This window comes from Aristolochia californica, unplaced genomic scaffold (genome assembly GCF_029961685.1).
Source record: "Aristolochia californica isolate CCGP_79_NKW_82.1479 unplaced genomic scaffold, dmAriCali1.0.hap1 SCAF_9, whole genome shotgun sequence".
In the NCBI taxonomy this organism is placed as follows: domain Eukaryota; kingdom Viridiplantae; phylum Streptophyta; class Magnoliopsida; order Piperales; family Aristolochiaceae; genus Aristolochia; species Aristolochia californica.
In genome coordinates this window covers 27003792-27015499 of record NW_027182290.1, presented here as the reverse complement: position 1 = coordinate 27015499, position 11708 = coordinate 27003792, and the positions used below count along the sequence as shown (strand labels likewise).

General features: G+C 37.7%; 1 protein-coding gene across 1 annotated transcript; it reads right to left on the bottom strand.

Annotated features, from left to right (window-relative positions):
* Positions 1 to 2550: 2550 nt before the first annotated feature.
* LOC137941582 (hydroxyproline O-galactosyltransferase GALT6-like) lies at positions 2551 to 6729 on the bottom strand. The gene is made up of 7 exons (XM_068787054.1): positions 5262 to 6729; positions 4690 to 4922; positions 4271 to 4561; positions 4031 to 4159; positions 3768 to 3941; positions 3388 to 3495; positions 2551 to 3287 (listed from the first exon to the last, which is right to left on the bottom strand). Exons 1-7 carry the CDS (start codon positions 6142 to 6144, stop codon positions 3081 to 3083), a joined length of 2025 nt encoding a protein of 674 aa, XP_068643155.1. The 5' UTR covers positions 6145 to 6729; the 3' UTR covers positions 2551 to 3080.
* Between the last annotated feature and the right edge of the window lie 4979 nt (positions 6730 to 11708).

Here is an 11708-nt window from a genome sequence, read left to right as displayed (position 1 = left end):
CATAGGACCACTTTCTTTCTTACTTTGTAATGCTTGATTCTTTTTATTTAAAACACAATATTCTATTCTTGATTTTCCAAGAACAATCAACCAACTCGTGGCTCTCAAAAAATTAACTGAGTAGAGTTTTTCAAACAACTCGATTCATAGAGAAGCTTGGAATGGAAGCTAAGTAATTAGATTTTTGAAATCCAGTGGATAAAAAACCACTCATAATAGGCTTAAGAGCAATTTTCTTGATCAAGAAAATCTTGTTCCTACGAAATTATAACTTTTATGCAGAAAATCTCAATATAAACCGATTTTCAGCCAAGAACTTGGAAACCGACAAAATTGCCTTGGTAGACTTCTTCTAATCCGATATGCGTAAATCTCAATAATTTCATAAGATGAAGACAGAAATAAAGTAATCTCTGAACCATCTTCTAAAGATTCGAAAACCAGGAGCAGGAAGTAATAATAACGAGGATGAAAAACTTATCTCACAAACTTCAATCTTGCTTCACAAAAAGCCTTCTATGAGTAGTTTTGATCATAAGTTCTTAAAACATTCTTTTGATGTGGGGATCTTAAATTTGATGATTTGATATAATGTTGAATTTAGGACCCCATGATTGAAACCTTGAGCAATATGAGATAGGTAGAAGAAAAAGAGAGAGAGAGAGAGAGAGAGAGAGTTCGGGTAGAGAGGAGAGAAGAGAAAAAAAAAGAGTTTAGGCTAGAGAGAGATTCTTCACGAGTTGAAAAGTAGAGAGTTTTATTGAACCTTTCAACTAAGACCCTTATGATTATCTAAATCTACATAAATTAAGGGAAGATAAATTGATTAAATTAATCAAGGAAGATTGCCAAATCTTCCAACTCGTGTGATAATGATTCCAGCTTGTGCGATGACTCATCATGACACCTCACATTATCATAGTGGGTCCCACCAGCTCTTGTAATTATGGTGGGTCCCACCTTGTAACACAACAACCACCTGGATTTGTGGTTGTGGGGGAATCGATATGTCGATTGAAGAAATCCCTTTATGGTCTGAAAAGTGTCCTCGTGCATGGTTTGATAAATTTAGTCAAGTACTGATACGGATCGGATTTCACAGATGTTCCGTAGATTACTCCGTGTTTCTTAAAGACACACCTAAAGGGAAAGTGATTTTGGTCATATATGTTGATGATGTTATCTTAACCAGCAATGATCTTGAGGGCATTCAGAAAACCAAGGAAAATATATGTGAAGAATTCAAGACAAAAGATTTTGGACTACTTAAATACTTTTTGGGTATTGAAGTACTATAATCTAAACATGGGATTATACTATCTCAAATGCAGTATGTCCATGATCTACTGGAGGAGACATGAATGATATGGTGTAGACCAACAGAAACCCCTATGGATTCACATACAAAATTATCTGTAGGCACTGGTGAAGACGTGGATATCAGAAAATATCAAAGGCTTGTGGGAAAACTCATTTATCTCTATGTAACAAGGTCGGATATATCATATGCAGTAAGTGTGGAGTGTCAATACATGCACAAACCACAACTGACTCATTGGCAAGCATTATAAAGAATATTGCGATATTTGAAAGAAGTTCTTGGAAGAGAGCTTCTCTATAAGAACCATGGTCACTTCAATATAGAAGGGTTCTTAGATGCAGATTGGGCCAAATCCCAAATGACAAAAAATCTACTTGGGGATATTTTGCAATGGTTGGATGGAACTTGGTTACATGGAGAAGCAAGAAGCAAAATGTAGTTGCAAAGTCCAGTGCAAAAGTAGAATATAGGGCCATGGCGCACATAGTTAGTGAGCTTCTATAGATCATATCCCTTCTCACTAAATTAGGATTCTATAAAGAACCTCATATGGATCTACAGTGCAATAATCAGGCGGCCATACATATCACCTCAAATCCGATCTTCCATGAGAGAACAAAACACATTGAGGTAGAGTGTCAATTTATACGAGAGAAATTCTAAACCGGCATATTATCTCTCAAACATATCTCTTCACAAAGGTAAATTGCAGACATTCTCACCAAGCCAGTTACTCATAAGATCTTGTCCACCATTTACAACAAGTTGGACATTTACAATGTTTTCTCACCCGCAACTTGAGGGGGAGTGTTACAAGGTGGGACCAAACTCACCATGACCACACGAGTTGGAATCTTCATCACATGAGTTGGAAGATTTGACAATCTTCCTTGATTAATATAATTGATTTATATTCCTTTGATTTATATAATTTAGTTAATCATTATTGATATAATTAGGGACATTAGGGATCCTAATTGATTGAGGAGTTTCCTTAAATGTGTAATAAAAATAGTATAAATAAGGGTCTTGGTTGAAAGATTCAATCAAGCTCTCCTTTTCTCAACTCATAGAAGAATCTCTCTCTAGCCTAAAGTCTCTTTTCTCTTCTCTCCTCTCTATCTGAGTTCTCTCTCTTTTTGTTTTTTTTCTCTTCTCTATCCCTTCTCTTCTCACTCTCTCATTTTGCCCGAGGTTTTAAGTATGGGATCATAAATTCAACAAATCGATGATAAGAAGAAGATCAATTAGTAAAAACCAAAGAGTACATTCATGAACAATGAAACTTCCATTTCATGAATCATGAAATCCAGAACATATGCCAGCATGGTAATGATTCTCGTGCAAAAATATAAAAGACACATGAAACTCTGTCAAAACGGAAAGAGACATCTATACACTGTATATGAATTTGACAATCTGGTGAACAATACAAGAGGCTTCCAATTTCTTCCAATTTTTACCAGTTTGATTGGAGAGCTCTGTATAAACATTCCTTTGACGGCCACTTCTCTCAGCTCATGTAATAGAATTTACCAACCACCCGAGAGAGGTAATGAAGTCTCACAATTACACGCCCCAACCATTTATCTAGCAAACAGCCCATCATCTTCCTCTTCCGAACAGGCAGAACGATTAAGAACAAGGGAAGGAAGAATGAACGAATATGGAGATATTGAGGCTGCACTTCTTCACAAAATTTACAGCTGTTGTAACAACTGGAAAATTCCATTTTAAGTGATCCTTTCCTGATAGTCAGTCATCTCATGTTGCAGCATTGTGCCCGTCCTGCCAGTAACTTGTCCCACATACATATCATCTGTCTCGGTGACTGGTAATGAGCTGTAAAGTAATCGTCTATACAACCAAACTGGCAAAACTTCAAATCATGTACATATACCACAGGTTTCGAGGCATTAAATTGCTCTACCCACATGCCCATGCCCACGTCTTCCATCTTGAATAGCTGCATTAGAACCATTCGTGGTCAACAATTAAATCTTTTTTAAAAAGGAGAGGGAGAGAAGAGAAAGGGAGAGTTCAGTTTTCAGTTTCCTGGCCCTTACTCTCAAGGTGTGTTTCCCAAACTCGGACAAAATAAATCGTGCAATATCCGATGACACAACATAGCCTGGACCATTTGCATAGGGTGGATAATCTTCTTCAGGCCATTCCTGGCACATGGAAATGAAAACAGGGACATAAATACAAACATAATAAACAGTTCTCTTATTCCATTTCCATCTCGCCTCAAACTTGCCCTGCCAGTGGAGCATTTAGAATCCACGTTGAGCAAAAGCATAAAAAATGAAACAACCCTCACATTAGAATAAGCTTTATAGCACACAATGGCATACATGAGAATTAAATAAGGTAAAAAGGAACCTAACAGCTGAATACAGAAGGGAACAAGTAGATTCAGTTCACAAGGGATGCGAGTCCTTACCTCATATGTCACAGCCCATTTTCCAAAGCGCAAGGGCTTATGATAATAGTTTATGTTTCCAATATATAAGCTTTTATCATTGGGAACTTTGTTTACTTCCTTTAGCACAGAATCTACTCTAACAAATGTGTCATCGTCACACTTCATAATGTACTTGGCTGCCGCTCTCATAACCTGCACAAATAACGAACATGAAGCTTTTCAATCCAGGGCATTTCAAACTTCAATATTAAGCTACCAATTTCATTGCCACTTCCACTTACTCCATATTCACATATGGCAACAGTTTTCAAGACCACAAGGTCATAGCTGTCCATGAAAGGAACTATAACAATGTCCCCAAAAAACTCTGCTTCTTTCTTTAGCTCCACATTCACCTCCTTTCTTCCATTCTTTTCCATGACAAAAATGAAACAGAGACAGAAAACAATAATTAGTCTCTCGTTTGGATCTTGAGGAGTGGAAGAAAGTCATACATGATTCAAAGAATGGAGTATCAGTACCAATGCAACAAAAAATCGGGCAACGACATTTGAAGATTTGATCTGCTTAAACTGCAGCCAAGACTTCCTTACAGCCATACGCTCTGCAAAATGGTTGCCAGCAGAAAGTATACCAATGAAGAGCTCCACTGGACCATGGGGCAGAGGAGGTGCCTGCCACCTGGTTGACTTTTCAAGATGCCTTTGTGGGGCAAAACTTGGGTGTGAAGTGGGTAAGGAAGCAGCAAATATAGAATGGACTTCAAGATCCCCATTTAAGGATAAACCAGTTGCATCCTCAAGCACAAATCCCTGAAAGAATAACAAAAGCAAGTGAGAAACATACCAAACTCTTAAATAATTGACACAATCAACTCGCACTCTCATTGCTGTTTTAGTCAATGCGAAAATGATAAAAAAAGAATACTGCTAACACTCACTGTTCGGTACGGGAAAGAAGTGATATGCCTCCCATCGACGTTGACATGATAACCTTCCAAACCAGCACTAAGGGTGAGAACAAACAGCTTTTCCTCCACAAAAGGATATGGCCAATCAACTGAAACCTTCTTTGTTCGACCTATAAGCCTGTTCAACCACCAGGTGGTCTTCGATTCCTCTGATCGATTGTCATCATCTCGGATCCACCTTTCACATTTGACTAGGCCATCAACTGCAAGCAAATGTAAGAAACACTTAGATAAGGTAGACACCAAAACTGAAGTTCCATTGAGCCGTATGAGCTCTCAATTCAGTTTTAACTCAGCCGGTCATATTTCATTGATACTTAAAAGTCATAATTTTCCTCTTCGCCACTTCAACTAATATTAAGATTGGCTTAAGATATGAGGATGAGGAATCTCAACATGAGCAAATTTTTCCACGGAATGCCTGGAATTTTGGCCGAATCCCATCAAATTTAACAAATGATAGTAACAAAAGTCAAGTCCATCGGATCAAGGGTTTATATGCAACATAAAAAATAAAAATAAAAGGTAAGAGCTTAAGATACCGGTTTCTTCGTCGGCCTTGGATTTCCATCCCTCGCACCTCAGAGCTGATCCCCATTGCATTCTGTAGCAGGTATTCTGCTCGATTACTGGCTTGCCGCTCCAATCACCCTTCAACCGAGGGTTGAAATGCAAAATCCTCGGTGGATCCTCCCCATCCACGGTCTTCAATCCCTGCAATTCCATCATAAACTGCGAAACCGCCATTGACTCCGAGCCGTCCTTCAAAGGTGATATCTTTGGATCATACTCCTCATGAGCTCGATTGGGCTTTCCCACAAGAGTAATATGAGAACCCAAAGTAAGGCCACAAGGAACCACCAGAAGCTTCCCTTTCTCCGAAAATTCAGCTCCCGTCAAGGAAATCGAGTGCGGGCAGGATTCCGTCAGATTCTCCTGTGCCTTCTTTGATTCAAGCACATTAGAGGATACCCCCTCCACGAGTTCCTTCCAAAATGTCGCCCCCAACTCCCATGCATCCTTTGCCGACTTCTGCAGCTCAGAGAAGCCCCGGTTTTGGTCACCTTGCGAACCATTTAAGTTCACCATAAACTTTAAACCAGAAAGTATGTTAAGATTAGCGGACGCCCTGGACTGGACGGAAGGCCTGAGTGACTCTCCATCAGGAGCCTTAAAAGACAGCTTCCTGGGTCGCATCGGGGCGTCTATCTCTTGCCGATCTTCCTCGCTCTGTAACGAGGACACGGACTCACTGATAAAGCCGGTGAGCTCATCACTGGAAGTGTTTCTGTTATCGTTTTCACGAAAGACGAAAGGAATTTCCAACGTCACAACAACGAAATAGAGGAGGCCAAGGCCGATCAGAATCTGAAAACTTCTCTGACGACTCACAGAGAAAACAACGTCTATCTTGCCTCTCTTCATCTTCAAGCAGAACCTCTCTTAATCTTTGAAGAACCCTAAACGCTAAAACTTCCCCTTCCTTTGCCCCAGAACCCGAATTAACGCCGGCAGAGGCCTCTAATCTTGCCGAATTTGGACATTCAGGAATCCCGAACCCCAGATCCCACAGGTCCAATAGAAGAAGAGATCGACGACAGGAGGTCGCTGTTTACGCCTGTCTCCTTTTGTATGAAAGGAAAGAACAGTTGGAGAGCCTGCATAAAATAACAAAGGGCAAAAGGGGGGAGATGGGTTACGAAAAGTGGTGTCCGGAAATTGGAAAATCCGCCGATCATATTGGTAGAGAATAATAAATAGCGAAAAGAAAGGTAGGAGAGGCGCGTGGAAGCCCGCGACCGGAAGAAGAAGAGGAAGGAAGGCCAACGGACAGATGTTGTCCCCTGCTCCTCTCTCTCTCCCGAATTCTTCCCATCATAATTTTTTCAGTCAAAATTATGCGAGGAGTGGCCTGGTTTGTGATTCTAGAAATCTTTATATTCCCTGTTTGTCTCTTTCGAATCAATGCCGGTGCCTAATTAACAATAATTTGCGAAGAAATTTAAAGAAAACGAAGGTTGAAGATGAATGGTTTTTTGAAAAGGAAGAGTGGAATGTGCATGAGCGGTAAGAACGCCTGGCAGCCACGGAAGTGACAGATGGCCGTTGTGCTGATTATCCTTTTTTAATAGTTTATTTTATTACTACACTTATGCGTTTCGATGATTCCAATGACCTTTTTCGTTGCAACTCGTAGCAGGGGGCCCACCTGCATGTCGGCGAAAAATCGCGGCTTTGAAGTTGGAAGTTTGAACAGAATTCCATCATTTTGACGAGGTCAGGCGGCCACATTCCGTTAAATTGGACGACTAATTGTTATTATAATGGACCGTAAACAAAGTAATACAATAATATTTTATTATTTACATTAGGTGGCTTCTAACTGACCCGGCTCGAGTTCGGCTCGGTTTATCTCTAGAGTTGGAGATCGATTTCTTCCATCGTTGGCGCTACACCTTCGCTCCCCGTTGTCTAGGCGAAAACCATAAAATAGTTAGAGTTTCCTACGTTGACATATATTTTATGTAGAGTATTAAATATAGGTTAACTTCGAACTCGGTTAGAGCTCGAGCTCGATTACAATTTTAGGCTTGAGGCTAGGTCGGCTCGAACATAGGAAGGCTTAGATTCCGCTGGATTCGATGCCACCCTTATGCTCAATTTTAAGTAGAGGTCATGCCCAATTTTATGTAAAATGTATACCCAATTTTATATATTATTTATTTTATATGTATTTTGTGAAAAGTTTTAAATGTATGTTGGAGCTCGAACTCGAGACATGTAATTTTTTAAAATTTTTAAATGAATGTTGAAACTCGAGCTCGGCTCGAGCTCGATAACAATTTTAGGCTTGAGGCTAGTCTCGGCTCGAGCTCGAGTTCGAAATATTTAAACTAGGCTCAGCTCTAACATAGGCAAGTTTGGGCTCGGCTCGGCTCGATGCCACCCCTACGTTTAAGCATCCAACCCTGAAATAATAATAATAATAAATAAATAAATAAATATAGACTAAACTTGCAAAAAAATGTTTAACTAATAAATACTGAGAAAAATCTATTTTTCTCAATACTCCTTGAGCTAGTACAAAAACATGGGATATTCCAAACATGTAGGATGTGGGGGTAAGACGACCAACTATTATTGTGTTAGTAAATATATATCTATGGGATAGATTATAAGGAGACCTTCTCTCCTGCTGCCAAATTTAATTCGGTACGTATCATTTTATCTATTCCTGCTAAGTCAACATGACCCATATATCAATTGGATGTCAAAAACGCCTTTTTAAATAGTGATATATGTGAAGAAATTTATATGGTTCAACCACCTTGTTATGTGGTTGAGGGAGAGTTAATATGCAGGTTAAAAAAATCTTTATATGGGCTTAAACAGTTCCCTCGGGCTTGGTTTGATAAATTTAGTCAAACACTTCTGCGGTTTGGTGTTCATTGGTGCTCAATCGATCATCCAGTATATTTTAAAGATACTGTCAAAGGGAAAATATTATTGGCTGTATATGTTGATGAAATTATTTTAACTGTTGATGATACTCAGAGCATACAAGAAGTTCAAGACTAAAGATCTGGGTATGCTTAAATATGTTTTGGGCATTAAAATTCTTCAATACAAGCATGGGATAATATTGTCTCAGCGAAAATATATCTTGGATCTCCTTGAAGAAATAGGAATTAAGGGTTGTCGACCAATTGACATACCTATGGATACAAATGTAAAATTGTGTGTCACGACTTGAGAAGATATTGATATTGGCAAATATCAAAGACTCATGGAAAAACTAATCTATCTCATGGTAACTAGGTCGGACATATCATATGTTGTAAGTGTGATGAGTCAATTCATGCACAAACCACAAATTACCCACTAGCAGGCGTTAGAGAGAATACGAAACCTAAAATGAGCTCCGGGAAGAGGATTGTTGTATAAAAAACATGGGCACTTCAACATAGAAGGTTTCTTAGGTGCAGATTGGGCTAGATCACCTAATGATAGGAAACCTACATTAGGATATTGTACTCTGTTGGAGGAAACTTGGTTACATAGAAAAGTAAGAAGAAAAATGTGGTTGCAAGATCTAGCCTCGAAACAGAATACAAAGCTATGGCCCTTGCAGTTAGTGAACTCTTATGGATTAAGACCCTTCTTACCGAATTGGGATTTTATAAAAGAGGTTCCATGGGTCTGCATTGTGATAACCAAGCAACCATTCATATTACATCAAATTCAGTCTTCCATGAAAGAACTAAACATATTAAGGTGGATTATCACTTTATATGGGAGAAGTTTCAAGTAGGAATAATCTACCTCAAACATGTTTCATCTCAAGAGCAAGTAGCTGATATTCTCACTAATCTCGTTACATCTAAAATCTTATCTTTTATATGTGGCAAGTTGTTTATGATGTCTTTTCTCCTCCAGCTTGAGGGGGAGTGTTGGAAGATGGGCTCAAGACAAGAAGCCCACACGTCAAAGGAGTGGCATATGTATATAATATGGTATTTTTCATAAAGATGACACAGAGGTGTAAATATGTATTCTTTTATGTCTTTTGTTTTATCAAGTTGTAGCCCTATGAGCATTGTAAAACTATAAATAAAGGCATTGGCTAAGCTCTCTCATCTTCTTCTACAAATTCGTCCAACCTTCCTTTTTCTTATTTGACACAAACCATTTTTCCCTTAATCCAAACTCTCTCCTTCTACGTTCTTCTTTTTCTCCTCTCCTTACTCTCTTTTTCTTCTTCTTCCTCGTTGATCTAAAGTTCTTCTGATTGGATCCTAAATTCAAAAATTTTACAAATGTGGGCATAGTGACCCATCTCATTGCAATAGTGGCATCTAATGTAAAGAATAGGAGAGGACTTCTTGTTTTGCTTTGTTTTGTTCTTCCCATCTTTCTTCGTGGGTGTGGATTCGAAATATAGAAGTTTGACTTTTTGTTTTCTATCAGACAATAACTTATTGATCGATCAATATGTTGTCGCTGGTTCAGAAAAGTTAAGTTGATCGATCATTGACAAGTGAATGATCAATTAATCAAAATTCCCTCTAGTTGTGAAATATAAGTATGATCGGTCAGTGTATTTCCAATGATCGATTATGCTTTATATCCCTTATTGGTAATGTTTGTCTGATCAATTAATCAGGTGGGATGACTAATCATTCTATGTGAAATTTTTTTACCTAGGAAGAAATGATTGATCATGTTTTATAACAAGAAATGGCCATATTCTGGATGATTGATCAATCGACTATGGTTGATCGGTCATGCTTTGTATTTCTGGCTTGCATAATTTTGGATGATTGATCATTCCAATGTCAATTCAATTATGTTAACTTTTAAAGCGTGGGAATATTTTTCTCTAAGTGATCTAATATGTTCTAAATGATGTTTATGATGTTTCTAAATATGTCTATATGCAATTTATGACCTAAAGGTCTAATTTCACAATTGTACTAGAAGAAGAGAGTTTAAAATACTCTCTTACATTTGTGACTAAGTTTGGACATTTGAATATTACACTTGAACTCTAGTCTTCTTGTTATCTTCTTTTTTGGGGGCGCTTCTTCAAGAAACGTCCTTCAATGATGCTTGAGGTTTTGAGTTAGGTTTGATCATTTTGAAGCTTTAGACTTTGAGATGCATTGACTCTTGAAGATGAAACATCTGAAATACTTTGGTTTGCAAATTGTTAGATGAATTAAGTTTTGTTGACATTAAAAGCAACATGGGAACTAACCTATTGTCAACAAGAGGAACTAGAGAAAATAAAGGCTAGAGTCCCCATGCCCATTGGGTTTATATGTATAGTTGTCAAGTGATGTTTACAATGTCAATGATGCCTTTGAGTTAGAACTCTTAAAATGAAAATAACATAAAGATATATACACCAGTTTGTATGAATAAAAAGTCATGCCACCTCTTATTAGAGAGCTACCCTAGTTACCATAGTGTCACTCTTCACACGTGGATGACTTTTAACTCTAATGGTCATGTTTACAATGTCAATGATGCCTTAGTTAGACTTCTTAAAAGAAAAATGACAAAAAGATATGTTCACCGACTTGTATAAATACAAAGTCAAGCCGCCTCTTATTGGACAGTTGGCTTATTTACCGTAGTGTCACCCTTCTCACATGGATGGCTTTTAACTCTAATGGTTCTGGTCTTTCTCCACAAATGTTATAAAATTCAAAGTTAGTTTTTTAAAGGTTCTTAAAATGTACTTCTATGTTTCTTTATAAAATATTTTGTATTTGAAAATTATTTTTCACATGTTCTATGTCTATATTTAATTCGAGTTACAAGAATTAGACACTAGTTTGGTATGAACCATGAAATATGAAGTATGAATTTGGCAACACGAAAACCCTTTTCATCATCCTACTTCTCTTGATGGGTTGGGGACAATAAACTTAAGAGGTTAAACATACTAGAACTTACTCTATTTTCTGAATTTTTTCTAATTACTTTAGCAGTTGTTTATCATAACTGTGGCATAAAATGGGTGATCGAGAGCAATCTTTGTTTGCCTTCAAACTCTTGTTTTATTTTTCATGTATTTGCTTCTTCCTACCAACATGAGTTATATGCACCTTTTTTTTTATGTTTGATAATATTTATAGAGACTCAAAAGCACATGGGTTTCTAGAGTCCTGGATCACAAGCCAAAGGACTTTCTTTTTCTTTAGACTAGAAGCTGCATTAGAAAGCTTAGAACCTGAGTAAGTCTCAAATATTAGGAAAAAAGAGAACTCGGTCGGTTTCCTGCACTTAACAAATTAGAACAAAGAAACTGCTAACATGGTCTAACAAGTATCCAGGAGGTCATATACTCTCATCCCACTTGGTTTGGGAAAAAATATAAAAAATACCCATAATTTGAAATTCAAAGAAATAAAAATATTATGATTTATAATATTGTCTATACTTCAATTTGTTGTTGGAACAGGATGAAAGGTTGGCATTAG